General features: G+C 41.0%; 1 protein-coding gene across 1 annotated transcript in view; it reads right to left on the bottom strand.

Moving 5' to 3' along the window:
• The window catches only part of COL19A1 (collagen type XIX alpha 1 chain), a 361,076-nt gene that overhangs the window by 70,126 nt on the left and 263,701 nt on the right, over positions 1-27,249 (bottom strand). Inside the window, exons 16-18 of the mRNA XM_068550858.1 lie at positions 19,928-19,981; positions 7,386-7,430; positions 1,957-2,019 (exon numbers count right to left, since the gene is read on the bottom strand). Of these exons, the coding sequence (XP_068406959.1) occupies positions 1,957-2,019; positions 7,386-7,430; positions 19,928-19,981 (162 nt within the window). The remainder of the gene's footprint in view (positions 1-1,956; positions 2,020-7,385; positions 7,431-19,927; positions 19,982-27,249) is intronic.

Genomic DNA, 27,249 nt, shown 5'->3' with positions numbered 1-27,249 from the left:
ACTCTCAGGGGGTTGGGTCTTGGTGGCAGGATGGAGAACTACAGGGAAACCCTTAGGAACTGTGACATCCTCCAGCGCTTGCTACTCAAAGCATGGTCTAGGGACCCACAGCAGGAGCATGGCCTGGGACTTTGAGAAATACAGCCACTCAGGCTGAAAGCAGCTCTTTTGTCCCTTTCCTGTTTGCCCATTTCTGTTCCCTTCTAAACTTAAAAGAACCTAAATATAAAAATGAGATCACTAAGCAATTGAAACTAACTCCTGACTTGTGCTCTCCTGAATGCACCCCATGCCTTGTCTAACCTGTTGATTCTTTTCCTAGATGAAAAGAAGTAAGAATAAAGAATTAAGCAGTTAAAAAATGACTAACTCTCTACCTCCAACAGCCCCCTTAGCAATCCTGCAGGCAGATCACACGGACAAGATAACATCTGAAGAAAGAGTCAGCCAGTCTGCGTGCAATGGAGAAAGATGCAGAACCCAACCTCCTGCCTCAATGATTCACTGAGATTCTTCCCCCATTTTTCCCTCTAAAAACTGTCATGGCTGAGCAGAATCTTTGGAGTTGGTCTCTTGACACAAGTCCACCATCTTCCCAGATGGCTGGCTTTTCTGATTAAAGCATCTTTCCTTTCTACTGACATTTGCCTCTTGAATTATTGGCTTATGAGCCGCCAGCAGCTGAATGTGGGTTCGGTAAAAAGCCCCAGCCAGACCTGCTGAACTAGGATTAGCATTTCAAAATGATCTTCAGGTAATTTAAGTTCACACTTAGTATGAGAAGCACTGCTCTAACCCATTCAGATTTCTCTCTTCTGCTCTACAAGTCCCAGCTATCCCAGTAGAACTGTAGTAAATCTTAGGGACTGGTCTGTTATGGGTCACGTGGCAATTAGGAGAAGATGAGTGTCAGTGTTCCAGCATGGAGGGGAGACAGTGGGGACCCAGAGAGATAGGTAAGAGGTGGAAGACATGCCCGCAAGTGTGGTGTATCAGGAGTGAGTGGGCAGATGGACGGGGCAGCAGACACCGGGCTGGATTTGTGGGACACGTGAGATTTCCCAGAGAGTCCCAGGAAGGGCTGTTACTGGCCTGGATGGAATACTAAGGGCAAGCATGATTCCTGAAGTAGGAGAACTTCGGGGTACATGAGTGACAGCACTGATTCTAAAGCTGCCTGAAAAAATGACTGTCATTGCCAAAGATGCTTCATTTTTAAAAAAATTAATTTATTTTTGGCTGCCATTGGGTCTTCATTGCTTCGCACGGGCTTTCTCTAGTTGTGGCGAGCGGGGGCTATTCTTTGTTGTGGTGCACGGGCCTCTTGTTGTGGAGCACAGGCTCTAGGCGCACGGGCTCAGTAGTTGTGGCTCACGGGCTGTGAGTTGTGGCACATGGGCTTCAGCAGTTGTGGCTCACGGGCTCTAGAGCGCAGGCTCAGTAGTTGTGGCGCATGGGCTTAGTTGCTCCACGGCATGTGAGATCTTCCAGGACCAGGGATCGAACCCGTGTCCCCTGCATTGGCAGGTGGATTCTTAACCACTGTGCCACCAGGGAAGCCCAAAGATGCTTTTATTATTCATTTTAGCTATTATGTTTAGTTACAGCATGGCAGCTTAGTGATTTTTAAACCCTGGGTTCTGGAATCCGCCTACCTAGGAGTGATTCATGGTTTCAATACTTCTTAGCTGTGTGAACTTACAGAAGTTACTTCACCTCTCTGTGCCTCAGTTTCCTCATCTGAAGAATGGGGGTGATTTTTAAAAAAATGAACTAAGTGAGATAATACATGTAAAAAACTTAGTACCTTGACTAGAGTACATGCTCAAATATCTGATCTATTGTTCCCTATGGCAGGGGCAACCAAGGTGCATGGAATTGGGGCTGATTAAGAAATACATTTTTAATTCTATCTTTTGGATATTCTTCCTCTGCTCTCAAAGCTAAAATACTTACAGATTCTCCTTTTTCACCTTTAGGGCCAATAGAGCCTGGAAATCCTGGTGGTCCAATTTCACCCTTTCAAGAAAAAGCAGAAGAAAGTTTTGCAGGAGGCCAGGTGAGTCCTGTTGTGACTGTCAGGGTCAGAGCATTGCCTGTGCCCTTTCTAACCACGGAAATTATCTATTATCCCCTGAGAGGCAATGTGAAGTTCTGAATCCAGTTAGGCTATTCGCATAATAATGTGTTTGTCAGTGCTCCACGATGCCTTTAGGTCTTTTAGAAGTCCATAATATTCATTAGGATCTTTAAAATTAATGTGAAACCAAAGTCAATTATTTTTCAAGGAAAGAACATTTAGAGGGAAAAAATTATAATTTCGCTCTACTGTATTTTGTTTTTGCAAAAAAAAGAAAAAAAGAATTTTTGTGATTTTAAAGACATGAGATAATTTAACTGACACAATAATCCAGACCCATTTTATTTCAGACACTTCTTTCTTTTTTCAGGTTGGGGGAGGTGGAGGGGTGAGGAGTCACAGGAAGAAAAACGCATCTCTCCACTGTTTCCAGCACTTATATCACCACTTAAATGTTCGGCTGTGGACAAAGAAGGCATTCTTGTTGATGTGGGGACAGTAGCAACTTAGAAATGCCTAAGAGGTTCTGCTCAAAAATCTTGAGAAGGGATCTGTATGTGACATATAAAGGGAATTTTGAGAAAATAAAATTTTAGAAATAATACTTGTGGCAAGGAAACGTATCGTTAATTAGGCTTCAGGGATGCCCCAACTTTGTGCTTCCATTTAAGTGTTAACCAACATTCCCGAATACCAGACAGTTGTTAAATTAAATGCAGCCACTAGAAGTTATGTAATGTTGGTTAGTTTCCAATCTCAGGAGCATTTTTGCAAAACAATGTTCACCATTGCATTTCCAAGTATATGCCTTTTCTGCCCATCTTGTCTTTTTTTTAATTTTGAAAAAAATACAAAACACATAAAGTTGAATATGTCAAACCTCCATGGACCACACACCCAAGATGGAAGAAAGAAAAAAAATTTATAATAGAAGAAGTTTCAAATTCTCTCTCTCTTCCTGTCCCAGAGAGAGCCACTGTCACGAATTTAGTACTTATGTTTTCAGTCTATATTTTTGCACTTTTACTGCATATGTGGAACCATAAATAATATGTTATTTTGGATATTTAAAACAAATTCTATAGAAGCCATTGTTTGATCTTGTATATAATATTGTGACTTTTTTCCCCACTCAATGTGGTTTTTAATATCCATCCTCTATTAATAGATATATTTAGATCTAGCTCATTCATTGAACCCTCAGATAGCGTTCTATTGTGTTAATGTATCGGGGTTCATCTAAGCCCTACTGATGGGTATTTGGTTGCCTCTAGCTTTTCTCTATTATAAACAAGGCTGCAATGAACATCTTTTTACCTGTCCCCTGTGTGGATATGTTTATGTGTTTATTTTGAATCCTCAAACAACAATCTACCCAAAGTATTTCAAGTACTAGTTTATTACAGCCCTAAAACATTGTTTTATTTCTACATTTCTATCCTAATCAGTATCTTGTGATTTTAGACTAGAGGAAGAGGGAGCCTGTCATATATAATGGACAGACAAAGCCATGTTTTTATTAAGGAGGTGTCTAGATTTGTGGAATATATTTTGTAAATGTAATCTTGATTTGGTTAATAACAAGTATTTTCCTTTATAGTGTACCATCCAAACATGTAATGTGCCATCAGTTTTGCACTTACCATATTGAAGGAGAAGCCATTTTTTTCTACAGATATTGAATTCTATCCATAGTACAAAGAGGAAGAAATTGGTGGAGACATTTAAGGGGCTGATTGCTGTTGGTTTGAAAGAATAAATAAACAATTGGCCTTGTACAAGTGTTAGGCTGTACAGAGTGACCTTCCTATTACCCATTTGATAGGTGCTAAAAGCCCCAGTGCATAGGTGTGATAGAAAAACTTATGCCTAGTAAGTTGCATAAAGTAAATGTAGAAATCAAGGAAAGGGTCTAGAAATTACTGTAAAAGTCACATCTGCTCAATACCAAAGGTAAGGGGAGGGGACTATACTTGGAGGAAGAGTAACTATGTTCACAGCTGCTAAGTATTTGAACCAATGTATACAGATCTCCAATGAAATGCAGAGGAAGGACCCAACAGAGGCTTTGGTCCACCTCTGATTGGTACGAAGGGGTGTCCAGGCTTGGAGGAAATCTTGATCAGTTCCCTTACATAAAATTCTACAAACAAAAGCATTTCACACCTGAAGCACAGACACGTATGTTGTTTTTCATAGTTAGAATGGGTGTTCAGTGATTTATCACTGTGGCTATGAGCTGAAAGACAAGTGACGAATTTACTTAGCTTCAGGAAAGGCTGTCATTTAATTTGACACCTTGGATGCTATTTGAAAGGCCTGGTGGTGTTGAGCCTCCATCTTTTCCCTCTGACAACTGCCCTAAAAGACACCGCTAATTTCTCAGGAGTCCTTAGATATTCTGTCACCTATTCCACCGTCTCTATAAAGGAGCAGTTCTCCCCGACTGACCTGCAAACACAGCTTCATCCATCCCCTCACCAGATCCCATCAGTCTCAGGTCGTCATTTCAGTCCTGGTAGACTGGTTACATGGATATCATGGTCTCCATCGCCATTTACCATTAAAAGCCGGTAGTGTTCCTTGGTGTTTCTTCCTGTATCCCAGTGTTCTTGATACAGGATTTGGCTGCTAACCTAGGAGTGATTTGTGTGTTCATCCTACTGCTGTTTGCATCTGTTCTGGTGCTTCACTGGAAGGCAGGGTTCCAAATGGTAGGCTGGTTTTGTGATTCTACTCTGCCAGCCAGTGCGTTGAGAAGTGATGTATGATACAGCAATAAGTCAGTTATGGGTTGAAATTGTACTTCTGGTTCAATCTTTTATTCTACAAGATAAATTGAGTCTCAGCATTATGGCGGGAGAAGCAAAGATGATCAAGACCGGGTGTTAAGGATGGTAACAACTAACTATTCATATCAAAAAGAGACAAACGATACCTTATGAGAATAAAGAAAGTTTGGAGTGGATGGATAGGAAAGAGCAAAGCATTAGTGAGGGCTTAATATGTGTCAGGTATTGTGCTTTGGGCAAGTTCATCTCATCTCATTTGATTTCAATCCTGCCATCAATTCTCTGTGTAGATGTGATTGTGTCCATTTCACAAATGAGGAAACTGACGCTCAGAGAAATAAAGTGTCTTTCCCAAGGAGACAGAGTTGTTAATGGCACAATCAACTTTTGATACCAAAGCCCAGGATCTTTTTAGCACTCAATGGTTCTCCACCCTGGCTGCCAGGTAGAATCACCTGAAGCTCTTTTAAATAATAGCAATATGGACCACCCCCCCGACTCCGCTGCCGCCCCAGATCAACCATATACATGGGCTCTGCCCCACACCAGAGTCTCTGGAGATGGAACCTGAGCACTTGTACTTTCTAAAAGCCCTCAGGGGATTCCAACGTGCAGCCGGAGCTCTGAACCACCAGAGTCCACCACAGGTTCAAGCAAAGATCTGAAAGAGCAGCTTGAAGGAGCTTTCAATTCTCACTACAGTGACCCATGAGCAGCATTATAATTTTAAGAACAAAAGTATAGATTCAGCCCAGGTACTAAGTGAGTGTGTATAGGCTGAGGTGATTCTACTCTTCTAGCAAATGTGGTGCTTATGTTTTTGAGTTTACCCTATGCATTATTTACTGGCAGAGTCTTTCTCCTTTTAATTAGAATTCTTACAAATCATTTCCTATGGGCATTTATATCAGGTTCTCTGTAGACTCTTCTGGGTTATTTCTTTGGGCAGGAAGAGGGAACAGTCATGCCACTGGCTTTTTCTAATTCCACTTAAGATTCTGAAGCAATTAGAAAAGATTTTGAGCCATAGAAAGGGTCTTTAGAGTTTGAAATACACCTGCTTGATAGAATCAAATTTCTCATCATTGAGGTCTTAAGAATTCCTAAGTAACATATGTTTCCTAATGAACATAGCAAAACCGGGGCCAGTTGTTTTGTTTCAAGAAATGAATCATCATTTAAATACTTTAAAAGTGCCACAACTCTCTTTGCTCAGCTGTCCTAAGTGACAAGCTTTGTGGCTTTCTTTTTTTTTTCTCCTTAGTCTGCATGTGTCCAGCAGTAATTGCTTAAAATATAATGTGTTCCTTATGGTGGTGTAGGAATTCTGTAAGCTATCTGGTTACAGGAAATAATGCTAATGTACTAGCAGTACAATCCAAGACACATAAATGACATTATTGCTGTATAATCAATTTCTGGGATGCCTTTTTAAGAATGTCAAGGTTTTATTTGTTTACTTATCTGCAGGAAATTTCATTTTCAATGGTCAATCTATAAGAAGCCCCTACTTTCTGTTGAGACTATCTTTTAGCAGTTTTTTCTGGTGACGGAGGTATGATCTTGTGAATAGATTGGCTGCACTGATTTATAAGGCACAGAAGTCATATTTTCTTGGATTCATGTCGAAATACCCTGCCCTCAATCATGAGAATTTTTACTGGGTGAATGAATGAAGAGAGAACCCTCAGGCCATGTTCCCGCAGAGTATTTCCAACCTACTTGCCTCTGTCTGTGGATTTAGTGTGCATTTTTTCCCCTCTTTTTTAATTGAAGTATAGTTGACTTACAATGTTGTGTTAGTTTCAGGTGTACAGCAAAGTGATTAGATTTTACATACATATATATCTATTTTTTCCGATTCTTTTCCCTTATAGGTTATTACAAAATATTGAGTATCATTCCTGCATTTTTTTTTCTGGACAATGGCACGTTCCCACTGAATCCAAGGTCATCCCAACTGCAGGATCGAACAGGAGTGAAACATCTTTTCGACCAGGCAAGGGCATTTGTCATTTTCACAGCTAATATAATTAAACCCGTGAATGACGATGATGAGAAGGCAGTGCGAATTCATCAGTATTTTAATTGTAAAGCTGTTTTGAAGTAATTATTTGGTTAAACCGAGACTGTACATGATAAAACCCCACCCAAAAATGCTCCCATGACAGCTTATGTTTGGACACTTAAGAAAACACAAAAATAGCGAGCCTCAGGCATCATGTCAAAGGGTCTTTCAGATTGTTTTTGCCGTCTGCATGGATCCATGAAACATCTAATTAAAAACCGAAACGTGTGTCCTAATTTCATTTACCTGTGACAGCTATTTCCCCTCGATGTGGACGTGTTTGTTCCCTTCCTGTAGGCAGCTACTCAGGGCCTTCTCCTGGAGGCCAGGGAGGCTCGTGCCCACCGCAGGCTGACTTGGAGCCCGCGGGGCAGTGGGGCTGCCCTGACGTGTGAATGGGTGAGTTGGTGTAAGATGTTTTTACTCACTTTGCAAATTTGATTACCTTCTCTCCTTTTGGGCCACCAGCTCCATGCTCACCAAGGTTTCCCTAGGTGAACATAAAACAAATAAAAAGACAAAAATCCATTTATTTTTAATACATTCAGTCCCTAATTAAACATAGAAATAGTGAGATAACGGCACAGTAACAGCTTTTTATGGATATCAATTTAATCCCGTTTGCCTCTCTCACGTTCTGTCAAATATTCCTGAAAAGCTCTAACTATTGAGACCCTACCTATCCTTGTTGTGACATCCCCCCAGGAGGTGACGCTGGAGAAATACACGTCTCCAGGGGTGAATTAGCAACACTTCAAATTAACGCCCGGCAGCCTCACTCGGTGCCCATCCACTCCACCGATAGGACTGTCTAACGCTAGCAGTGATATCCTTGTTGCTCAGGGTAATGGACATTCCATTCACTGCCCTCTTGGCTGCACTTGGCACGTCGTGACTTGTATCCCACACATTCTCCTGTTTCCTCCTGTCTCTCTGACCTCTCCTCCCACACCATCTTCTAAATGGTCAAGGTTGGACCTCCTCAGGACTGGGTCCAGCTCTCTTGTTGTGACTCAACGTTTTGTCCCAGGTGCTCTTATCTACCCCATAGCTTAGGCATCATCTACACCAAGAAAGACAAATTTGTAAACCCAGCACACGTCTCCCTTCTGGGTTTTGACCCCTATATCTAATTTTCTACTTGACATATCACTTGTAAATTCTAGAAGAGATTTATATTCGACAAGTTCAAAACTGAATTAAAAAATACAACAAATACAGGCAATATAAGTGAGAAAGATGAGAATATCACGTTGTTAACATTTGTTAGTCCAGAAGGGGGAGAATGATAATTAACTTCTTCCTAATATATCTCTGCAGTTTGACTTGTTAAAATGAGTGGTAATTTCATTTTATAATTGAAAAAAATCAAGGAAAGAAAGTCTGAATTCATCCTCTCCCGTCTGTAGAGCTCTTTCTTCTTCCATCTGGGTGTCGTTGTTAACTCTGCCCTCCTCTATTCCTCGAGGACAATGTCATCCGGTCTGGTTGCCTCTGTCCCAAAATCTCTTCTCTCCACTCTACTCGCCTTCACTGGGAAGGCCACCATCACATCTCGCCAGGATCATTGCAATGGCTCCCTCATTGGCCCTATAATCCCCTCTTGCTCCCCTCCCCACCACACGTTCTCTATAGAAGGTCGGAGAGTGATCTTTAAACGACATTCTGACCTCCTTCCTTCAAAACCTTAGCAGAGTCATATTAAGGTCTTCTCTCAGCTCTTCAAATGGACCGAGATCCTTCCCGTCCCTCCCTGTAGTTCCCCAACCTGTCCTCACCTCTTTGTCTGGTTAGCAACCTCTCAACCCTCAGGGCTCAACTATTGAGATAAAATGCTTCCTGTGGTCTCCAGCCAGGTTCCCCTCATACCTTCCCACTGGACATGGTGTTTCTCCTTCATAATACTAACATTTAAAATGTTGTGTTTGTTTAAAAATTCTTGCACCTCTTGCATTGGCATGTAAGGTCCATGATGGCCTGGAACTGAATGGCCGCCCCATGCCTAGTGCCCTACCTAACGTATAGGAAGCACTCAACAAGTATTTGTTGAATAAATAAGCCAATGATTCTGACTTACATGTTTTTTTCCCATGAACTTTTTTTTTTTTAATTAAAAATACATATGTTGGTAGAGAAAATTCAAAGTACAGAAATGTTTAAACAACAAAAATACACAGAGGCACTGGTTCAGATCACTGTTGCTACAGTTTAACATTTTAAATGTGCCTCCATGTTACTCATGCTACTCCAATTAAAAATAAATAGTTTATAACTGCTGTTATTACTGGTCTTGTGATATTCTCTCATTTTTCCTACTTAACTTTGATCCGAGATGTCTAAATTGAAAATAAAAATGGTTGTCTCAAAATCCCGAGCTATAAATTATTACAGAGACATATTTGAAAATGAAGTATAACACTCCAAGACTGCTCATTGCAAGAATGAGCAGTTAGAAAATGGTAGGTTGTTTGAAAGCAATCTGCACAGAAACACAGAAACTCTAGGAATTTCCTGAAAATACTACCACCTGGGCCTGGAGCCAATGACTGTGCACAACCTGTCAGAGTCTCTGCCTAGCTCTGCTTATGCTGCGACGTGTGGGGAAGGTGGAACGTGCTTGGTATGAGACACAAGTTGTCCAGAGGTGGTCTTTGGATTGGGAGGCCCCATGTTCTTGGCTTGCAAAGCGGAAGAGCACCCAAAGTACATTTGCTGAGAGCATCTCGCAGTGTAGCACCTTGGTGTAGGTTCCCCTCCTCCTCTGAACCCCGGCAACCTAAAGGGCATCAGAGATGCTTCAGGGATGAAGAAATGCCTCTGCAGCACCGAGTCATATTATTCTATCCATACGCTCTATTGTTCTAAAATCTTGATTTTTCTGGAGGCTTTCCGATCCAGAGAAACAACATGGTATTTACTGCCTAGCAGAGTGCCATATGTTTGCTTCACTCCATAGCTAGGTCAGGAAACTCATCTAATCAAGGACCCACAGTGGCCTCTGTAGGTGTTCTCCACTCTTGGGCTAACAGTACTCAACGCAGAGGCAAACTGGAACTTCAGCGGCATTTATTTGTTGACAGGTGAGATTCTCCTTTCTGCTTTCTCCAAGTTAATTGTACCAGATAATTACTTGGCTCTACAGATATAATGAGACATCGTCCTTGTGTTTCTGGAACCCACGGTTCTGCCTCAGATGTTATTCTAATTTTACAAGGTCATTTTGTGCCTTGCTGCCATGTTATTTGAATGGTTCTCATAAACCTTTTGAGTAGCTATAACAGTTGTACCCTCTTGAGTGTGTTTGTTGAAGAGCTTCTGTGGTGCAGTGGCGAGGGTTGTTGTGTGTGCTACTCAGCCTGCACATTTCAGGAATTCCGGGGAGGTCTAGGTGGCAGAGTAGGAGGATGCTGAGCTCACCTCCCCCCACAAACACACTGGTAATACATCCACGTGTGGAGCAACTCTCACTGAAAACAAACTGGAGACTGACAGCGAGACTCTTATACAATCAAGGCTGTAAGAAGGATCCACACGAAATCTGGTAGGAAGGGAAGAGAAGCGATCAGGTTGGGACTTGCGCCCAGAGCGGGGGGCACAGAAGAGAAGGGGGATTACACGGCCTCAGAGACCCTCCCTGGGAAGCAAGTGGTTTGAACCACATTTTGGGTCCCCAGCCCTGGGGTCTGACATCAGGAGGAAGAGTCCCCTTAGCTGGTTTGCAAACCAGTGGCCCTGACAGCGGGGCTGTAAGAAACCTAGAGTCTGCTTGTGAAGCGTGTGCACACACCCGCTTACTCCCAAAACAAGGCGGAGGAAGCAGATGAGAACTACCCAGGACTCTGGCTGGTGACCTGCGGCCATGCCTGCAGGTTCCCCAGCCCAAGCTGAGCACCTGGACCAGCCCGCTGGCTCTGTGGTGCAGCTCCACACTAGAGCAAGGACTGCCACAGCCAAGGGGGGTGCACAGTTGTGGGGCAATGGAGCTGCCTTAGACCTGGCACAGCATCTGAGCGGGGGGACAGTGGCCATTGCTGTCACCCCTGGAGGCAGCAGACTGGGGGCTGCCCAGAACTCTAACGGTGCCAGGAACACCACAGCCCGTACCTCAACCCACACTGAGCAACCACTCCAGGCCCTCTTGCTCCAACACTGCTCCCCTCTGGGGCAAGGGTGGTGGTGGTGGAAGAGGGGAAAGCACACTCTTAGAGGGAACAGAGCCGTCTCAGACCTGACCCTCGCGGCTTCTGCTCCAGCAACCGGGAAACTGCCCCCACTCCCCAGTGGGGTGGTGATGGTCACTAAGCAGAGGAGAAGCCCCGAATCACACCTGGCTCTAGCTCTAGACCCTCTATCCCCAGCCCCACTTCCTACCAAGGTGGGAGCGGCCAGCACACCCTGGAGGAAGACGTGCCTCAGGCTCAGGTTGGATCCAGCTCTCCCCACAAAGCCACTGGGCACATGCAGACTGTAGAGGGAAGCTCCCACAAAAGGACACCCCTTCAAGACCATATAGGTAACTGGTTCACCTAACAGAGAAAGTTAGCAAAATGAGAAGACAGAGGAATTTGGTTCAAATGAAACAAAAGAAAACCCCTGAAAAGACAAGTAATTAAATAGAAATAAGTAATTTATCAGCTAAAGAGTTCAAAGCATTAGTAATAAGAATAATAACTGAATTAGAGAAAAGAATAGATGAACACAGTGAGAATTTTAACAAGGAACTAGAAAATATAAAAAAGAATGAGTCAGAACTGAAGAATACAATAAATGAGTAAAAAAGAAACACACTAGAAAGAATGAACAGCAGACTAGGTGATACAGAAGAACATATAAGTAATCTGGAAGACAGACTATGAAAATCATCCAATCAGAGCAGCAAAAAGAAAAAAAAATTCTAAAAAGTGAGAACAGTTTAAGGGACCTCTGAGACAACATCAAGCATACCAACATTCATATTATAGGGAACACAGAAGGAAAAGAGAGAGAGAAAGTAGTAAAAAAATGTATTTGATGAAATTATGGCTGAAAAATTCCCAAACCTGAAGAAGGAAAAAATATCCAGATACAGGAAGCATAGAGGGTCCCAAACAGGATGAACCCAAATAGACACACACCAAGACATATCATAATTAAAATGGCAAAAGTTAAAGAGAGAATTCTAAAGGTAGCAAGAGAAAAACAAAGAATCATATACAAGGCAACCCCCATAAGGCTATCAACTGATTTTACTGCAGAAACTTTGCAGGCCAAAAGGGAAAGTGCTGAAAGTGAAAAACCTATAATCTAGAATAATCTACCCAGCAAGGTTATCATTTAGAATTGAAGGAGAGATAAAGAACTTCTCAGATAAGAAAAAATTTTAAAAGTTCATCAATACTAAACTTACCCTAAAAGAAATGTTAAAGGGTCATCTCTAGGTGGAAAGGAAAAGGCTACAGTAAGAAGGAAGAATCTACAGGAAAGGAAAAATCCCACCAGTAAAGATAAATATATAGTAATGGCTGTGAATCAACAACTTAAATAAGCTAGTACAAAGATTAAAAGAAAAGAATTGTAAAATCAACTACAATAAACAGTGAAGGGATAAACATGAAGATGGAAAATATGACCTTAAAAACACAAAATGTGGGGGGAGAATAAAAAAATGTAGATCTTTTAGAATGTGACTGAACTTAAACGACTCGCAGTTTAAAACAAGTAGAAATAGTTATCGGTCAACATATATGTAACAACAAATCAAAAACCTAAAATAGATACACAAAAAACTAGAGAGAAAGGAACACAAGCATACCACTAAAGAAAATCATCAAACCACAAGGGAAGAAACTACAATAACAAAAGAACAGAGAAGAATTACAAAAACAACCAGAAAACAAGTAACAAAACAGCAGTAAGTACATACCTGTTAGTTCACTTTAAATGTCAATGGACTAAATGTTCCAATAAGAAGAAATAGGGTGGCTGATTGGATAAATAAAACAAGACCCATCTATATAATGTTTACAAGAGACTCACTTCAAACTGAAAGTGAGGGGATGGAAAAAGATATTTCATGCACATAGAAGTGACAAGAAAGTGGGGGTAGCAATACTCCTACTAGACAAAATAGACTTTAAAACAAAGTCAATAACAAAAGACAAATAAGGGCATTATATAATGATGAATGGAACAATGCAAGAAGAGGATACTATACTCGTTAACATATATGCACCCAATACAGAAGCACCTAAACATATAAAGCAAATATTAACAGATAGGAAGGGAGAAAATGACAGTACAGTAAGTCCCCTACATACGAATGAGTTCTGTTCCAAGAGCATATTTGTAAATCCAGTTTGTTTGTAAGTCCAACAAAGTTAGCCTAGGTGCCCAACTAGCACAATCGGCTATATACCGCTGCTTTTACGCTTGCTTCTGGACATTCTGGGCTTGAAATAAAGATACTGTACTATTGTACCTTATACAATACTGAACAGTAAAGTACACAAAAGCTCAACCACTCTTAGAGGATGCATGCACATGACAACGTATGCCAGACATGTGAACTAACTTACCTGATCAGACATGCGAAGGCACGTTTGCGTCTTTGAAAGTGCACAACTTGAAGGTTCGTATATAGGGGACTTGCTGTACAGTAATAGTAGGGGACTTTAACACCCCACTTACTTCAATGGACAGATCATCCAGAAAGGAAATCAATAAGGAAACAGTAGTCTTGAATGACACACTAGACTAGTTGGACTTAATAGATATCTATAAGACATTCCATCCAAAAAGAGCAAAAGAAACATTCTTTTCAAGTGCACATGGAATGTTCTTTGGGATAGATCACATGCTAGGCCACAAAACAAGTTTGAATAAATTTAACAGGATAGAAAATATATCAAGCATTTATTCCAACCACAATGGTATGAGACTAGAAATCAATTATAGGAAGAAAAATGGGAAAAACACAAACATGTGGAGACTAAACAACATGTTACTAAAAAATCAATGGATCAATGCTGAAATCAAAGAGGAAATCAGAAAATTCCTTGAGACAAAAAAATAAATAAAATAAAAACACAACTTTCCAAAATCTATAGGATGTAGTAAAAGCAGTCCTAAGAGGGAAGTTCATAGTGATACAGGCTTACCTCAAGAAACAAACAAACAAAAAAACTTCAAATAAAAAACTTAACTTCTCATCTAAAGGAATGATAAAAAGAAAAACAGCAGAAGGGAGGAAATAATAAATATCATAGAGGAAATAAATAAATAGAGACAAAAAATAGAAAAGATCAATGAAACCAAGAGCTGGTTGTTTTAAAAGATAAACAAAGTTGATAAGCCTTTAGTGAGGCTCATCAAGAAAAAAAGAGAGAGGACCCAAATAAAATAAGAAATGAAAGAGGAGAAATAAAAACTGATACCACAGATATACAAAACATTTTAAGATAATACTACAAACAGTTATAGGCCAACAAATTGGACAACCTAGAAGAGATGGACAAATTTCTAGTAAAATACAATCTTCCAAGACTGAATAAGGAAGAAATAGACTAAATGAACAGATCAATCACTAGTAGCAAAACTGAATTTGTAATTAAAAAAAAAAGCTCCAAGCAAACAAAAGTCCAGGACCAGATAGCTTCACAGGGGAATTCTACCAAACATATTAAGAAGAGCTAATACCTATCCTTCTCAAACTATTCCAAAAATTTGAAGAGGAGGGGACACTCCCAAATTCATTCTACAAGGTCACCATTACTCTGATGCCAAAACCAGATGAAGAAACTACAAAAAAAGAAAATATCTCTGATGGACATAGATGCAAAAATCCTCAACAAAATATCAGTAAACTGAATTCAACAATATATAAAAGGGATCACACACTATGATCAAGTGGGATTTATTCCAGGGATGTAAGGATGGTTCAATACCCACAAATCAACCAATGTGATACACCACACTAACAAAAGGAAGGATAAAAATCACAGGGTAATCTCAATAGACACAGAAAAAGCATTTGACAAAATTCAACATCCATTCATGATAAAAATTCTCATCAAAGTTGGTGTAGAGGAAACATATCTCGACATAATAAATGACATTTATGACAAACCTATAGCTAACATCTCATTCATCAGTGAAAACCTGAAAGCCTTTCCTCTAAAATCAGGAAGAAAACGTGTATGCCCGTTTTTGCACTTCTATTTAATATAGTATTGAAAGTCCTAGCCACAGTAATCAGATATGAAAAAAGAAATAAAAGGCACCCAAATGGGAAGGAAAGAAGTAAAACTGTCACTTTTGGCAGATGACTTGATACTATATATAGCAAATCTCAAAGTTTCCATCAAAAAACTATTAGAACTAATAAACAAATTCAGTAAAGTTGCAGGATGTGAGATAAACATACTAAAATCTGTTGCTTTTCTATACACTAATAATGAACTATCTGAAAGAGAAAGCAAGAAAACAATCCCATTTAAAATCAAATCAAAAAGAATAAAATACCTAGGTATAAACTTAACTGAGAAGGTGAAGGATCCATGCTCTGAAAACTCTAAAACAATAATTCAGGAAATGAAGATGATACACAGAAATGGAAAGATATCCCATATTCATGGACTGGAAGAATTAATATTGTTAAAATGGCCATACAACCCAAAGCAATCTACAGATTTAATGCAACCTCTATCAAAATATCGATTACAGTTTTTCACAGAACTAGAACAGATAATCCTAAAATTTACATGGAACCATGAAAGACTCTGAATAGCCAAAGTCATTTTGAGAAAGAAGAACAAAGCTGGAGGTACTACAAGCCAAGGAGCCACCAGGAGCTGGGAGTGAGGCCTGGAATACACCCCTCCCGGCAGCTCCAGAGACAGCGTGGCCCTGTCAACACCTCTGGAGCTGTGAGATAACACATTTCTGGGGGTTAAGCCACTCAGTTTGCTTCAATACAGTAGCCCTAGTCAGTTAAATAGAACGTGTGGTCTAAGAGGGCTGTGCTCACTTGGAAAGAAGGCCCAAGGCTGGCACTAAGTCCAGCTTCTCAGGTCCTCGCAGGAACATATCTCACCAGCTTCGAGTGTGGTGGGCCACAGAGGGGAGCGGCCGGGCCCAGGTGAGTTTCAGTTTCTCTGTAATACTGCTAAAATCCAAAAATCCATACGTCTGTGCCTAAATCCATGATGTTTTCCAAAGCTAGTGGATCCTGGGGCACTGGGAGGGGGAGATAGGAAGTTAGGACTTAAATTTTATTTCTAAATCTTCCAGGCCCAGAAGGGTTGCCTCCAGTGTTTCCAAGGAGGCCTTCACTTTCTGTGCTATCTTTGGGTTCAACTCACTGCTTGGAAAGACCTTGAGTATTTGATTCTGGAGAAATGTTTTCTGTCCTTTCTAGTCTGTGCGTATGAAAATGAAGTTGTGGTTTGATACCTGAAAGGAAAAACAGATGATTTTGCTAGCAAATTGGTTTTTTTGGATCAACAGTTTGGAGAAGTGAACACTGGAATTGGTTGCAGGGAGACACAGCATCAATCTCCAACAGATGAGACTGATTTCTCTGCAAATTGCACGGAGGGTGGTGATGTTAAGATAACCAACTACACATTTTCCATGTGGATCCTTAAAAACCAATATGCAATGTAAAACCTGCAAGTACCTGGCCTCCACAGGGAATGCTTTTTTTTTTTTTTCTCTTTCCCATCTAGATTGTTGTAAGGAGCTCTGGATCTGACGGCTTTAGCAGGTGACAGAACCTATCAAATTTTTATTAAAATCCCCAGAGCTGGAGACAATGCAGAGCAGGCTGCTGGATTGTGAGCAGATTTTCCTTGAGGGGAAGAATATGCTCAGCCTTGCTGCTTCTTTGCAACCAGTCTTGCAGAATGGGAGCAGCGCTGTGCAAATTATTTGTGTGATGGAGAGGGGAATCTACCTTTCATTCTTTGCATCCTCGAGTGGGCGTGCAAAATACGTAGAAACATACTTATATAACTGTCTTGACCTCCCTCCTTAGTCTCTCTTTTCCTCACTGCCTTTTTTTTCTTCCCCAATTCTCTTTTTGATTTGTGCTGTGAGAGGAGAGGGCTTCTTAGGCCTGAGCTTCTTCCTCTGATGACAAGGAAAATTGTAGGCGAAAACAATCAACTCTTGTACAGGGGCCAAAGGCAATTCCTTTGCCTTTGAGGCTTCCTGGGATGAGGAAATGAGCCAGGAGCTCTTTCAGGCGAGGAAGGGGAGGGGAGGTGTATGAGTGGTCGGCCACTCATTCTCCCAGGGGCGGCTTCTTCCGCAGAACCCAGGCTGCGGGACGGCTGAGCTGCTGCGAGCTGAGGTGCCGAGGCCCAGGACTCAAGTGCAGACGTTACATAAATCAACGCCAATTTAAACGGGAAGATTATTTTAACCTTGGAATGTCACTTCGTATGTTTCAATACATGGTCCATTATTTACTCTCCAGGAAAGTCTCACTCAGGGCCTCCCTTCTCTCTGTGCTTATTCGCGACAGCCAGACATGTTCATCAGGCATGCGATGAACTGCAAATTGAAACAAGCTCACTATCCCAAAGCGGTGGGGGTGGCCTGCTGGGGACATGGCCAAGTGCAAACAGGCATCTTGTTCACCATGGCACACTTGGCCCTTTCTTTTGTGAAGCCGAGGGTGAAGAGGTGGCGGTTACAACCCAGAAAGGTGCTCAGTGTAGGTGCTGAGAAGGTGGGCCCTACCTCCATCCATCCATCCTGGTGGGACCTCCCTGGAACAGCCCTAACTATTCTCAGAAGGAAACAGAGTCAAGTATTTGGAAAGTTACCTTCCATTAATTCCCAGGTGGGTCTAAAGCCTTCTGATGTTAACTGGTAACGGTGTTTCATTTGGGGAAGAGACGCTATGGTCACCCCTCTTTACCCAGCTGTGCTCCAATTCTGAAGTCACCTTCTGAGCACAGGTGGACTAAACACCTGTGAGCCTCTGCCCTGTAGTAACAATGGTAGTAACAATAGCTGGAGTTCTTTTAGGTGAGTCAACAGCTAAATTCAGAGAACTGGTTTGCTGTTAGCAAGACTCTCCACTCACCTTCTCCGGTCAGCCTCATTTTGGGGGAAATATAACCTTCAAGGAAAAAATTTATGTTCTCAACTTCAGATTCTAAAATATAAATGCGCTATATATCTTCATTTAAGGGAAAACTGACTCGTTGGCAAGATAAACTATATACAGAAGTAGCGCTGAGAGACTTGTAAAGAGATGAGCATGGAAAGTTTTGCAAAGGATGCAAATATCTAAGTAGCTGAGTAGCAACTTGGTAAATTTTATACCAAGGGTGGTAGTAATACACAGTGTTCTTTAAGTTTTTTTTAGCTGACACTGTTATATCAGAGCCAACTCATTCTCATTATTTTGAAGCATTTATAGGAGATCCTATTTTGTACCAGTAGATGTCATTACAGAAATACAGTGTATTTTAATTGAGTAATTTTAGATATGCTTCTCTTACTTTTTTTCATGTGGGCCAAGCCTTATGGTTGTGAAAAAGCTAGTACAGAGAGATCTATACAGAAAATGTTTACTAAAGGATCGTAAAATATACCTCATACATTCCTGCTAATACAATATTCCATGGAAATTCTAAGGAAATGAGAAAAGTTAAGATAGGATTATGCAGGAAGTGGAAGAGACTTTCCACACTTTTGATTTTAAATTTATCAGCCACAAATGATCCACGTCTTCATGCTGAACTTAATCTGATGGAAGAATTGGGATTTCGAATTAATTAGCTTGTCATTTTCTGTGCACCTGCTGCCTTCAAGGCCTCTGCCGGCACAGGCACAGGGTGTTTCTTTGGGTTTTTAAACAGAGGAAAAACAGTAGCCAGAGGAATCTACAGAAAGGGAGACCAAGAACACAGGACAGACATAAAGGGGAGTTTCTCCAAATTTGCAGCTTATCAGTGATAAACTATGATGTAATAAGGGATCCGAGTCAGTGGCCAGAATGCCCCCCACAAAGCGATCAGACCCCAAATATGTGCTGAATGGTGAGCCAACCAATGGTCTCACTTAGGTCTCTGAGTCACACTCGGTTGCCCACACCCATTCTTCTCTGTCTTCTGTGCTTCCTTGTAGAATTGGGGGCAAAACTGTCTTGCCTTTTGGCTGTCAGATCTTTCCATGTCATATTCCATCCAACCCAATGGTAATTAAAAATCTTGGTGAAGTTAAAGTGGCTCCTTCCTGAAAGGTGGGAGACTTCAGTCTTGACCCATAGTATGTAAACCTTTGCTTGAGATTTTAGTGTAGCACCTGTTAGTTTGGTAAGAAATCTATCACCTGTTGCACTACCCAGAGCTCTAAGGTAGCAAATCATCTCTTTCTGCCCTCAGGGAAACCACATATATGACGCTATCAATGGTGAAACATGTCTTTTACGTTAATTTTTTGCATGAAATTTTGCAAACTTTGAAATAAACTTTTTAAAAGTAAAGATAGGGACCTCCCTGGTGGCACAGTGGTTGAGAATCCACCTGCCAAAGCAGGGGACACGGGTTCGAGCCCTGGTCCGGGAGGATCCCACATGCCACGGAGCAACTAAGCCCGTGCACCACAACTACTGAAGCCCACACGCCTACAGCCCGCGAGCCACAACTACTGAAGCCTGCATGCCTAGAGCCCGTGCTCCGCAACAAGAGAAGCCACCACAATGAGAAGCCTGCGCACTGCAACGAAGAGTAGCCCCCGCTCGCCACAACTAGAGAAAGCCCGTGCACAGCAACGAAGATCCAACCCAGCCAAAAATAAAGATAAAATCCTGGTTTTGTAAAAAGATGCTGACCAAAATACTTTTTTGGAAACATATTTTCATTATGGAAAGATGTTAAGTATATGTGATTATGTTTCAAAGTCTGAGCAATTAGCAATTAAGTTTATTTTATTTTTCAAAAACACCATCACATAAAATCTCTGTCTACATGATGTGAGTGAAAGAAGCCATACCTTGTGATAATATCCATCAGGAGTCTGTTGCATTCCTTGTATTCCAGGAGGTCCCTGTATTAGAAACAAATCAAAGACATACGTAAACATTTACCAAAACAATGTGTATTTAAATAATGTATCTAAGAACTCTTAAAATCTCACAGGTAAGAAGAAGGGAGTGTCTGTTCGGTCAAGTATTCTAATTAACAGAGAATCACATGGACATTAACTTTTCTGGTTCTTAAACGTATTTCTAGGTTAAATCCTGCATGGATCCAAAGAAAGGTCCTAACTGGGAACACGTAACATTTTACTAAAAGGTCGGCCATCAGCATATTCCTTATTAAAAGGAATCTTACCCATAAAACTCCTCAAGGGAAGAGGCTGAAGAGCTTCAGTTTATGTTTGACACTTCTTATAGGGCTTTTATCAATGAATTATGGAAATGTATGCCCACGTGTTATTACCTTAAAAAATAAGGGAAAAATATTTTTTTGCTATTGCTTTACTTTTTTGAATTAGTTGGGTGAAAATGGGCTTCCCACGGACTTTCAGGCCAGAAAAAGATATCTGCTATATAACCTTGGGCTTAAGACATTTAAATACATGTAGTTTTCAGAAGATGTGGAAATATTCACGAAGCACCACGCTGAGCTTTGGGTGGGTAGGAAGGAAGTAAAGACATTTGTCTGTCCCTAAAAATTCCACGAAGAGAAGCATTCTCTGAGTTTTTCAGGGATTAAATTTTGGGGAAAGGGGTGTAAGAAAATGCAAAGATTAACATGATTTTAATTTAGGTAGTTCAGGCCAAAATAGATTCAGCTATCTCAGAAAAGAGACTGCATATTTCATCCGCACCTCTAAAGCTCTTAGGAAGAGAGAAAATGTTACAGAAGCAAAGTTCTCAGAAGATAAGACACTGAAAGATCGTGATTCAGCCAACCAAAGTCACTGTTATACAAAGATTATTATTTTAAAAAGGGAACGAAAGCTTTGGAAAGTGAAGACACATTTTAAGGAACATCTGCTAGCTGCACTCACTGACACAGGTAACACCTTAGGTTATCTTGAAAAGATTAATGTTGGTCAACATTTATGACGGGTGTTTCTTAGGAACGGCCTGTGACAGAAGATCTGACATGAAGGCTTTACTTTGTGCCATTAAATGTTGAGGACAGCAAGATGTAGTGATGGATGATGGAAGGAGGCTGACATAACTCGTGAGAAAATAATAGGCCTCGTGAGGAATGGAGCCGACTGTGGTTGGAAAGACAAACGACGCTGCTACCTTGCTGGAATCAAAATAGAGCTAATGTCAGAAAAGAATTCTCAAGGCGCTATGTATTTTTCAGGTTCTTTTTCCATCAGCCAGCTTTGTGTGACGTATTCCAGGTCACGCAGTTGAAGCGAAGAGGAAAGCAATTACTGAGTTGGGGGTTGTTTCACAAAGTTTCCGACCAAGAAGGTGCAAGTTCGGAGCTCACTCTTGAAACTCAGGAGACATGAGACTCCATACACATTGATCCTTCTGCAACTATTTTTAACAAGGCAAGGAGAAATCTTAGATACCGTATGTAGTAGAATCAAAGGTAGCTTAGGGGTATCTGCATAGCAGGCATTGGGTGAATGGTGAATGTGTATTGATCATAAGGTCAATTAGATCAAAGACTAGTGATGTGGTAGGTACATTTAGCTTCAGACACATTCGTCTTAGCTAAAAGGGAAAGGCTTAACAAGTGGGGCTCCTGAATACAGCAGATTAATTAATAACATCTGTCAACTAGAGCAGAAGAATCCATCAAATAATCATGGCACACATATAGGTAGTGTGTATTGTGCGCCAGGCATTACACCGAGGGTTTCAAATAGACTAACTCATTTCATCTCTACGATGACACCATGAGGTATGTACCATCATTATTTCCAATTCAAAGATACAGAAAAATGAGCATTTGAAATGGTTAACTGGCCCAAGGTCACACCCCTGGTAAGCGGCAGGGCTAATATTTAATGGAGGCAGCCTGGCCCCAAACTCACTTCTTATTTGCTCAATTCTTGTAACTTAAAAGCAGATTCTCAGCCTAAAATAACTTTTGCAGGAATTTTTAAAATTATGCTTATGGAAAGGAAAACTGTCCCAGTATCCTGCTCCTGTTAGTGACAGATACCATGGCTTTGCCCTATTTGTGTTGGATTGGGAGACACAGGACGCCCGAGTTAATAGGATAAGTAGACAATTACACAACAGCTTTAAAATGCTCATGAGCTCCGGGGAGACACACCTGTTCATAACCCAACTGTGCTCGCGTGTAATTACCGAAGCGGTCCATCAACCTGGCGTGGGGAGAGACCCTGATGTTGTTTCCTACTGCAAACAACCATGCCTGGTGTGATGAAGGGAATTATTAAAGATACATTCATCTTGGGAACATATATACTCGGTAATAGTTTAAAGCATTTAAAAAGGGTTTTTTTTGTTGGTTTTTTTTTGGGCTAAAATCTTGCTAGAGGTGGAAGACAGAGAAATATCCTGTCTGCCACCAGCGTCATCAGATGCTAGTCTGAAAATGATCAACTGTTTGCATTATCAGCTCCTTAGATTTCAGTTTGGGCTACAGATTCCCAACGTTTAAAGGATGGGAAGAGTTCTGTGTTAAAGCTTCTTCGGTCCTGGTCTTGGCCGCACTTTCACTTTTCAGCCAGTTCATGCAGCATGCGGAGCTCGAAGAATCCACTGTTGCCTTTTTTCCCTTCCCTGGTCTTTGCTGCGAACTCCCTGTGCCCGTCAGGGCTGGGCCTTTGGGTCAGCTTTAGCACACCCTTGACGTTCTGAATCAAGGTCTCCACGGCTCCTCAGCCACTCTGCTCCCTCTCTGGCCCTCCCTCCTGAACTGTCTTCCTTCCTCCCTCTTCTCTGACAGCATCCTTCAGCTCTCCATAACTGCTGACTGAGCCTCCGTGCGCCATCTGGGTACCACTCATCTCTACGCACCAACACTCTTCATTAGGAGCTCTCTCATTAGGGGCTCTTTTCAGGACTCACAAATACATATTTTCAGGTTGTACACAACTGCCTTCTGGCCCCGTGGGTTTCCAATTAACTTTGCTAACCATCTTTGAAATACCACAAACCTCTATGAAGAAAGTTGCACTAATCAACTTTTTCCAAAACACGCTAAAAAACAGCTTTGCTATAAGAAGATATAGAAAGTTTGTTATTGAAAAGTCATTTGGGCTAATTTTCAAGAAATATTTCTAACTTTCTAATGGCTAGTAGAAAAGGCAAAGATCGGTAATTATTTTTCTGATATTAAAAAAATTATTAGGAAGCCTAACCTCATTCATAGGAATGGTAAGATGAGGCATATTTCAATAATACAGTAATTGCTGCAAAGCTTAATGTAAGAATGAGTTTTTCTCTTATACATATATTCTATCTATAACATTATATATAAATTAGTGAAGCACATTTATACTGATTTATGGTGGTTTGAGTACATGTCTATCTTTCCAGTTGGAATGAAAACTCATTGAAGACAGGAGTTTCAATCTTTTTTATCTTATCATAACATATAGTACCCCCATCCCAGTATTTGCTGAATTCAATAGAATCTTTTGCAGGAAAAATTTTGAGGGTATAGCCAATTTCTTGCTTGTTCGTTTTGATTTCAGTTACGAATGGTAGCAAACTGAGCAGGGGTCTTGCTGCTTCCAAACTCACAGAAGACAGGGCCAACAGATGTAGATTAATCTAAGAATCTGGCTAACTAACTGAAAACAAAGCTGCAGTGAGCTCCAGTTAAGTAGAAAGAGCTTATGGATGGATTTTGACCAGAATTACAACATGGAACGTTGTTTCCAATTCTGAGAGAAAAATCAATAAGTACTCTTTAGAAAATATTTGGGAAATCAATTTCTTTTTCTTTTAAACACAGATCCTTTTATTTACCTTAAATATTGGCTGTAAATGAATTTTTTCATTGTCTCTTGGGATTTAATTAACTTAAACAGTTGTAATTTTAGAATAGATTGTTTTTCAGAGAATGTTTCTGCTACAAAATTTTAGTGGCTAAGGAGATACCAGCACTCCAACCCCTCCCCCCCAAAATTGCTGAAAACTCTCAAATTGCAAAATATGATTTCTGAAGCAAGGAGGGGATTCATTAAGTGTTTATACTATGGTTATATTTCAACACAGAGAGCTCAAGTTCTCCTTTACGGGATTACAGTGGGGATGTGGGCCAGATAGCACATATTAGGTGAAATTTAAGGTTCCTTGGAAGGGGCTCTTATTTCTGAAAATGTCTCACCCACCTTCTGGTTTATGCCTGCCTAAAACTTCATAAAGAAAGACTGGTTTATTTGGTGTTGGGTTTTATCACCAGCTCGAACGCAAGTGTTCTTGGGAGATGTAATACTAATGTTTCATATTCATACAGCTCAGCATAATTCTAAATACGTTTTCACTTATATTTTCTTAGATGGCAGGGTAATGTGACTGCAAAACACATCATCTTATTTGATTCTCATAAAGACTATGTGAGATGGGTATGATTATGTTCTCCGTCTGACAGGGAAAAACTGATAGATTTACCCCCAAATCATGCAATAAACAAATGGTAGAACCAAGTATAAGAGTTGTTCCACTTGAATATATTCTTATGGACCATTCAGTAAGTATTTCCTGAGAGCAAGTTGGATGGGACAAAAAAGGGGAGGAGTAATGGGATGTTATATGGCAGGTGGGACAGGAGAAGACAGCACCGAGGGAGGAGAGGGTACAGAAAAGGGGGGAGTGCATATCCTGAAGACTGTGGCTTCGCAGCCCCCCAGGCCTTTGGCACTCACTTTCTGGCATGAGGCTCTGAGAAGTGTAGTTAAGTCTTAAGACGAACTTTGATCGTAAAAAGTGGGACTCAGAGGAAAAAGCTATAGGACGATGCTAATCAAAGAACTTGGAAAGGTATCAACACTTTTGCTTTAGAAATGGGAGGTTCTGGATTAAATCCTGGGAAAGAAAATAAAACATAATGAGCAGGTGGCAGAGAATGATAAAACGGGGTAATGATAATAATATTAATAAATAACAATAGTAACACTTGGAACGTAGTAACCGTGTGGCAGGTACATATGTTATTGCATTTTACTTTTACAGCAACCCAGTGAGGTAGGCATTATCCTTATGTTACTTATAACAAAAAGTTTACTATCTTACCCAAGGTCATACAACCAGCAGACAACAGCTAGATTTCAATCCAAGTTGGCCTGACGCTATAGCTTTGATATTTTAACTCTTTCCTTTATCTGCCTCACAGTGAGAGGGATGACAGATAGAGAAGAAAAAAAAAAAAATCAATCATCTTAGAGCTGGTTAAAAACATCAAGTAGGGCATTCAAGGGTAAAAGATGGCAGATCTATTAATGAGAGACAAAATCTACAAGGGCCAAGCACAGGGAGCTCTGGGACACAGTGTAGATGCACTTTTTCAAAGACTGGGCAAGAAGAGCTCAAGAGGAAAGTGACCAGAATGGGAGGAGGGTGAGGATAAGAGAGAGGAACCACAGGCAGATACAAGAAATGTGAAAATCAAGGAGGGCTTGGATTAGAGAGAGGTGAGAGGGAGACTGCTGAGAGGGAAAAGGAAAGAAGTTGGATCTTGATCAGCATCTTAAGTAACTTTTGAAGTTCAAATGGTACCAAATGAGGGGTAGAGTCTTGGCATTTATGAGATGGTAGGAGAAAAACAAACACAAAAATGGTCAGAGTTGGTGGGAAAAAGACTAGAAACAAGAGAGTAAGATTGCTTAGGGATCATTTTGATAGGCTGAAATTCCTACGAGCATGAAATTGCAGTGGATGAACAGTCATGGGAAAGTAGTCACACTTAGTAAGAAGATGAAATACCCTTCAAACAAAACTACAGTTGTGCCATTGTGTTCTTGTGGAAGAGAGATTTGTGTATTGCCATGTGGGATCTGAAGGATTTAAGTGATACAGCAATACACTGGTTCAAGCATTGGTCAAGGGCATCTTCTGGGGACTTCCCCTAAAAAAGGTAAGAGCAGTTTTGTTAGAAGCCGGCAGCCAACGTTTATTCTTGGTGAATCTCTGGAAATTCTGAGAGCAGCAGTGATCTTCTCTTGTCTCAGCCAGGTCCCCCTTGCCCCACCCCAGTGGCATATACCTGCACTATACTTTGAAAGATCAGTAGCTCCTAAGTGTCTCCGTCTGAGATATTGCCAGCAACCCTGGTTCAGAAGTTCAGAAGCAGCGCGATTAACAGGTGAAGGATTGCAGCGAAGGCAGCTTCTGGGTCTTGAATGAGAATTTTTCACATCTGCCACTTTGGACATTTTTCAAATGCATCCCTCTGTGTATTCCAGAAGTGCTCACTTGAGCTGGGCTTGTCTCTTCTGGCCTGCACACTGAGCTGTGTAATTGAGGGAACTCAAGCAGAGGCAGTTTATGGTCGTATGAATAAGCAAAATACTCAATATGTGACCTGATTGTTTTGCAAAATTCCACAGCGCCCGGTTTCACTTGTCATTTTGGAACAGGAGTGGGAGGGTGAGGCTGTGACAGTGAATGCGTTCAATGGGTGTAATTAATCCATTTCATAAAAGCAGACTTTCTAAATTATGCTGTGAAGCTCAGAAGTTTTTCACACTTTACTTTCCAAGGGAGAAAAAAAAATCATTTTTAAAGGAGCTTATTTTCCCTGATACCATGAAACAAATCCATCTAATTGGTGATAAAGCCCATTGCATTCTTGACAGAGTGCCTTGCTGGGACACTGATGACTGATTTCCATGGTATGAGAGTTAGAAAGAAATGATCCCTCCCCTAATGCTGTGATTCTGCTTATCCATCCATAAAATGTTTCATACTCATTTCCCCTCAGTATGTCTTGCAAAAGCAAAAACGTTATGTGTCAGCTCCCTGTAACATAAGGAGCAACAGGAATCTCAAGAGGGGCTTGCCTCCCCACAGAAGCCACATCACTGACGCTGCATGAGGCGATTAAAGCCACCGGGGCATGAGAACCAGTAAGGATGGAGATGGTGAAACAAAGGATCTGTATCCAGCGGCATCGCCCAAAGTTCACCATCAACAGAAACCATACCTGGGGAACAGCTGAGCCTGCACCCCCCTGTCTGACCTCAGGAATCTCTCAATACACCTCTCAAATCTGAAGGGAGGTTGGCTTACACAGCCTGCAGCTATCAATGCTTTGAGATTCCACTTATGTAACTGATAATATTCACTCTCTTTAAAAGTGTTGATACATGTCAATCCCAAACTCCCTAACTATCCCTTCCCCCTGCCATTTCTGCCGCCC

The sequence above is a fragment of the Eschrichtius robustus genome, chromosome 9, assembly GCF_028021215.1.
Source record: "Eschrichtius robustus isolate mEscRob2 chromosome 9, mEscRob2.pri, whole genome shotgun sequence".
Taxonomy (NCBI): domain Eukaryota; kingdom Metazoa; phylum Chordata; class Mammalia; order Artiodactyla; family Eschrichtiidae; genus Eschrichtius; species Eschrichtius robustus.
The sequence above is the reverse complement of the archived record's forward strand: the minus strand, read 5'-3'. Positions and strand labels throughout refer to the sequence as shown.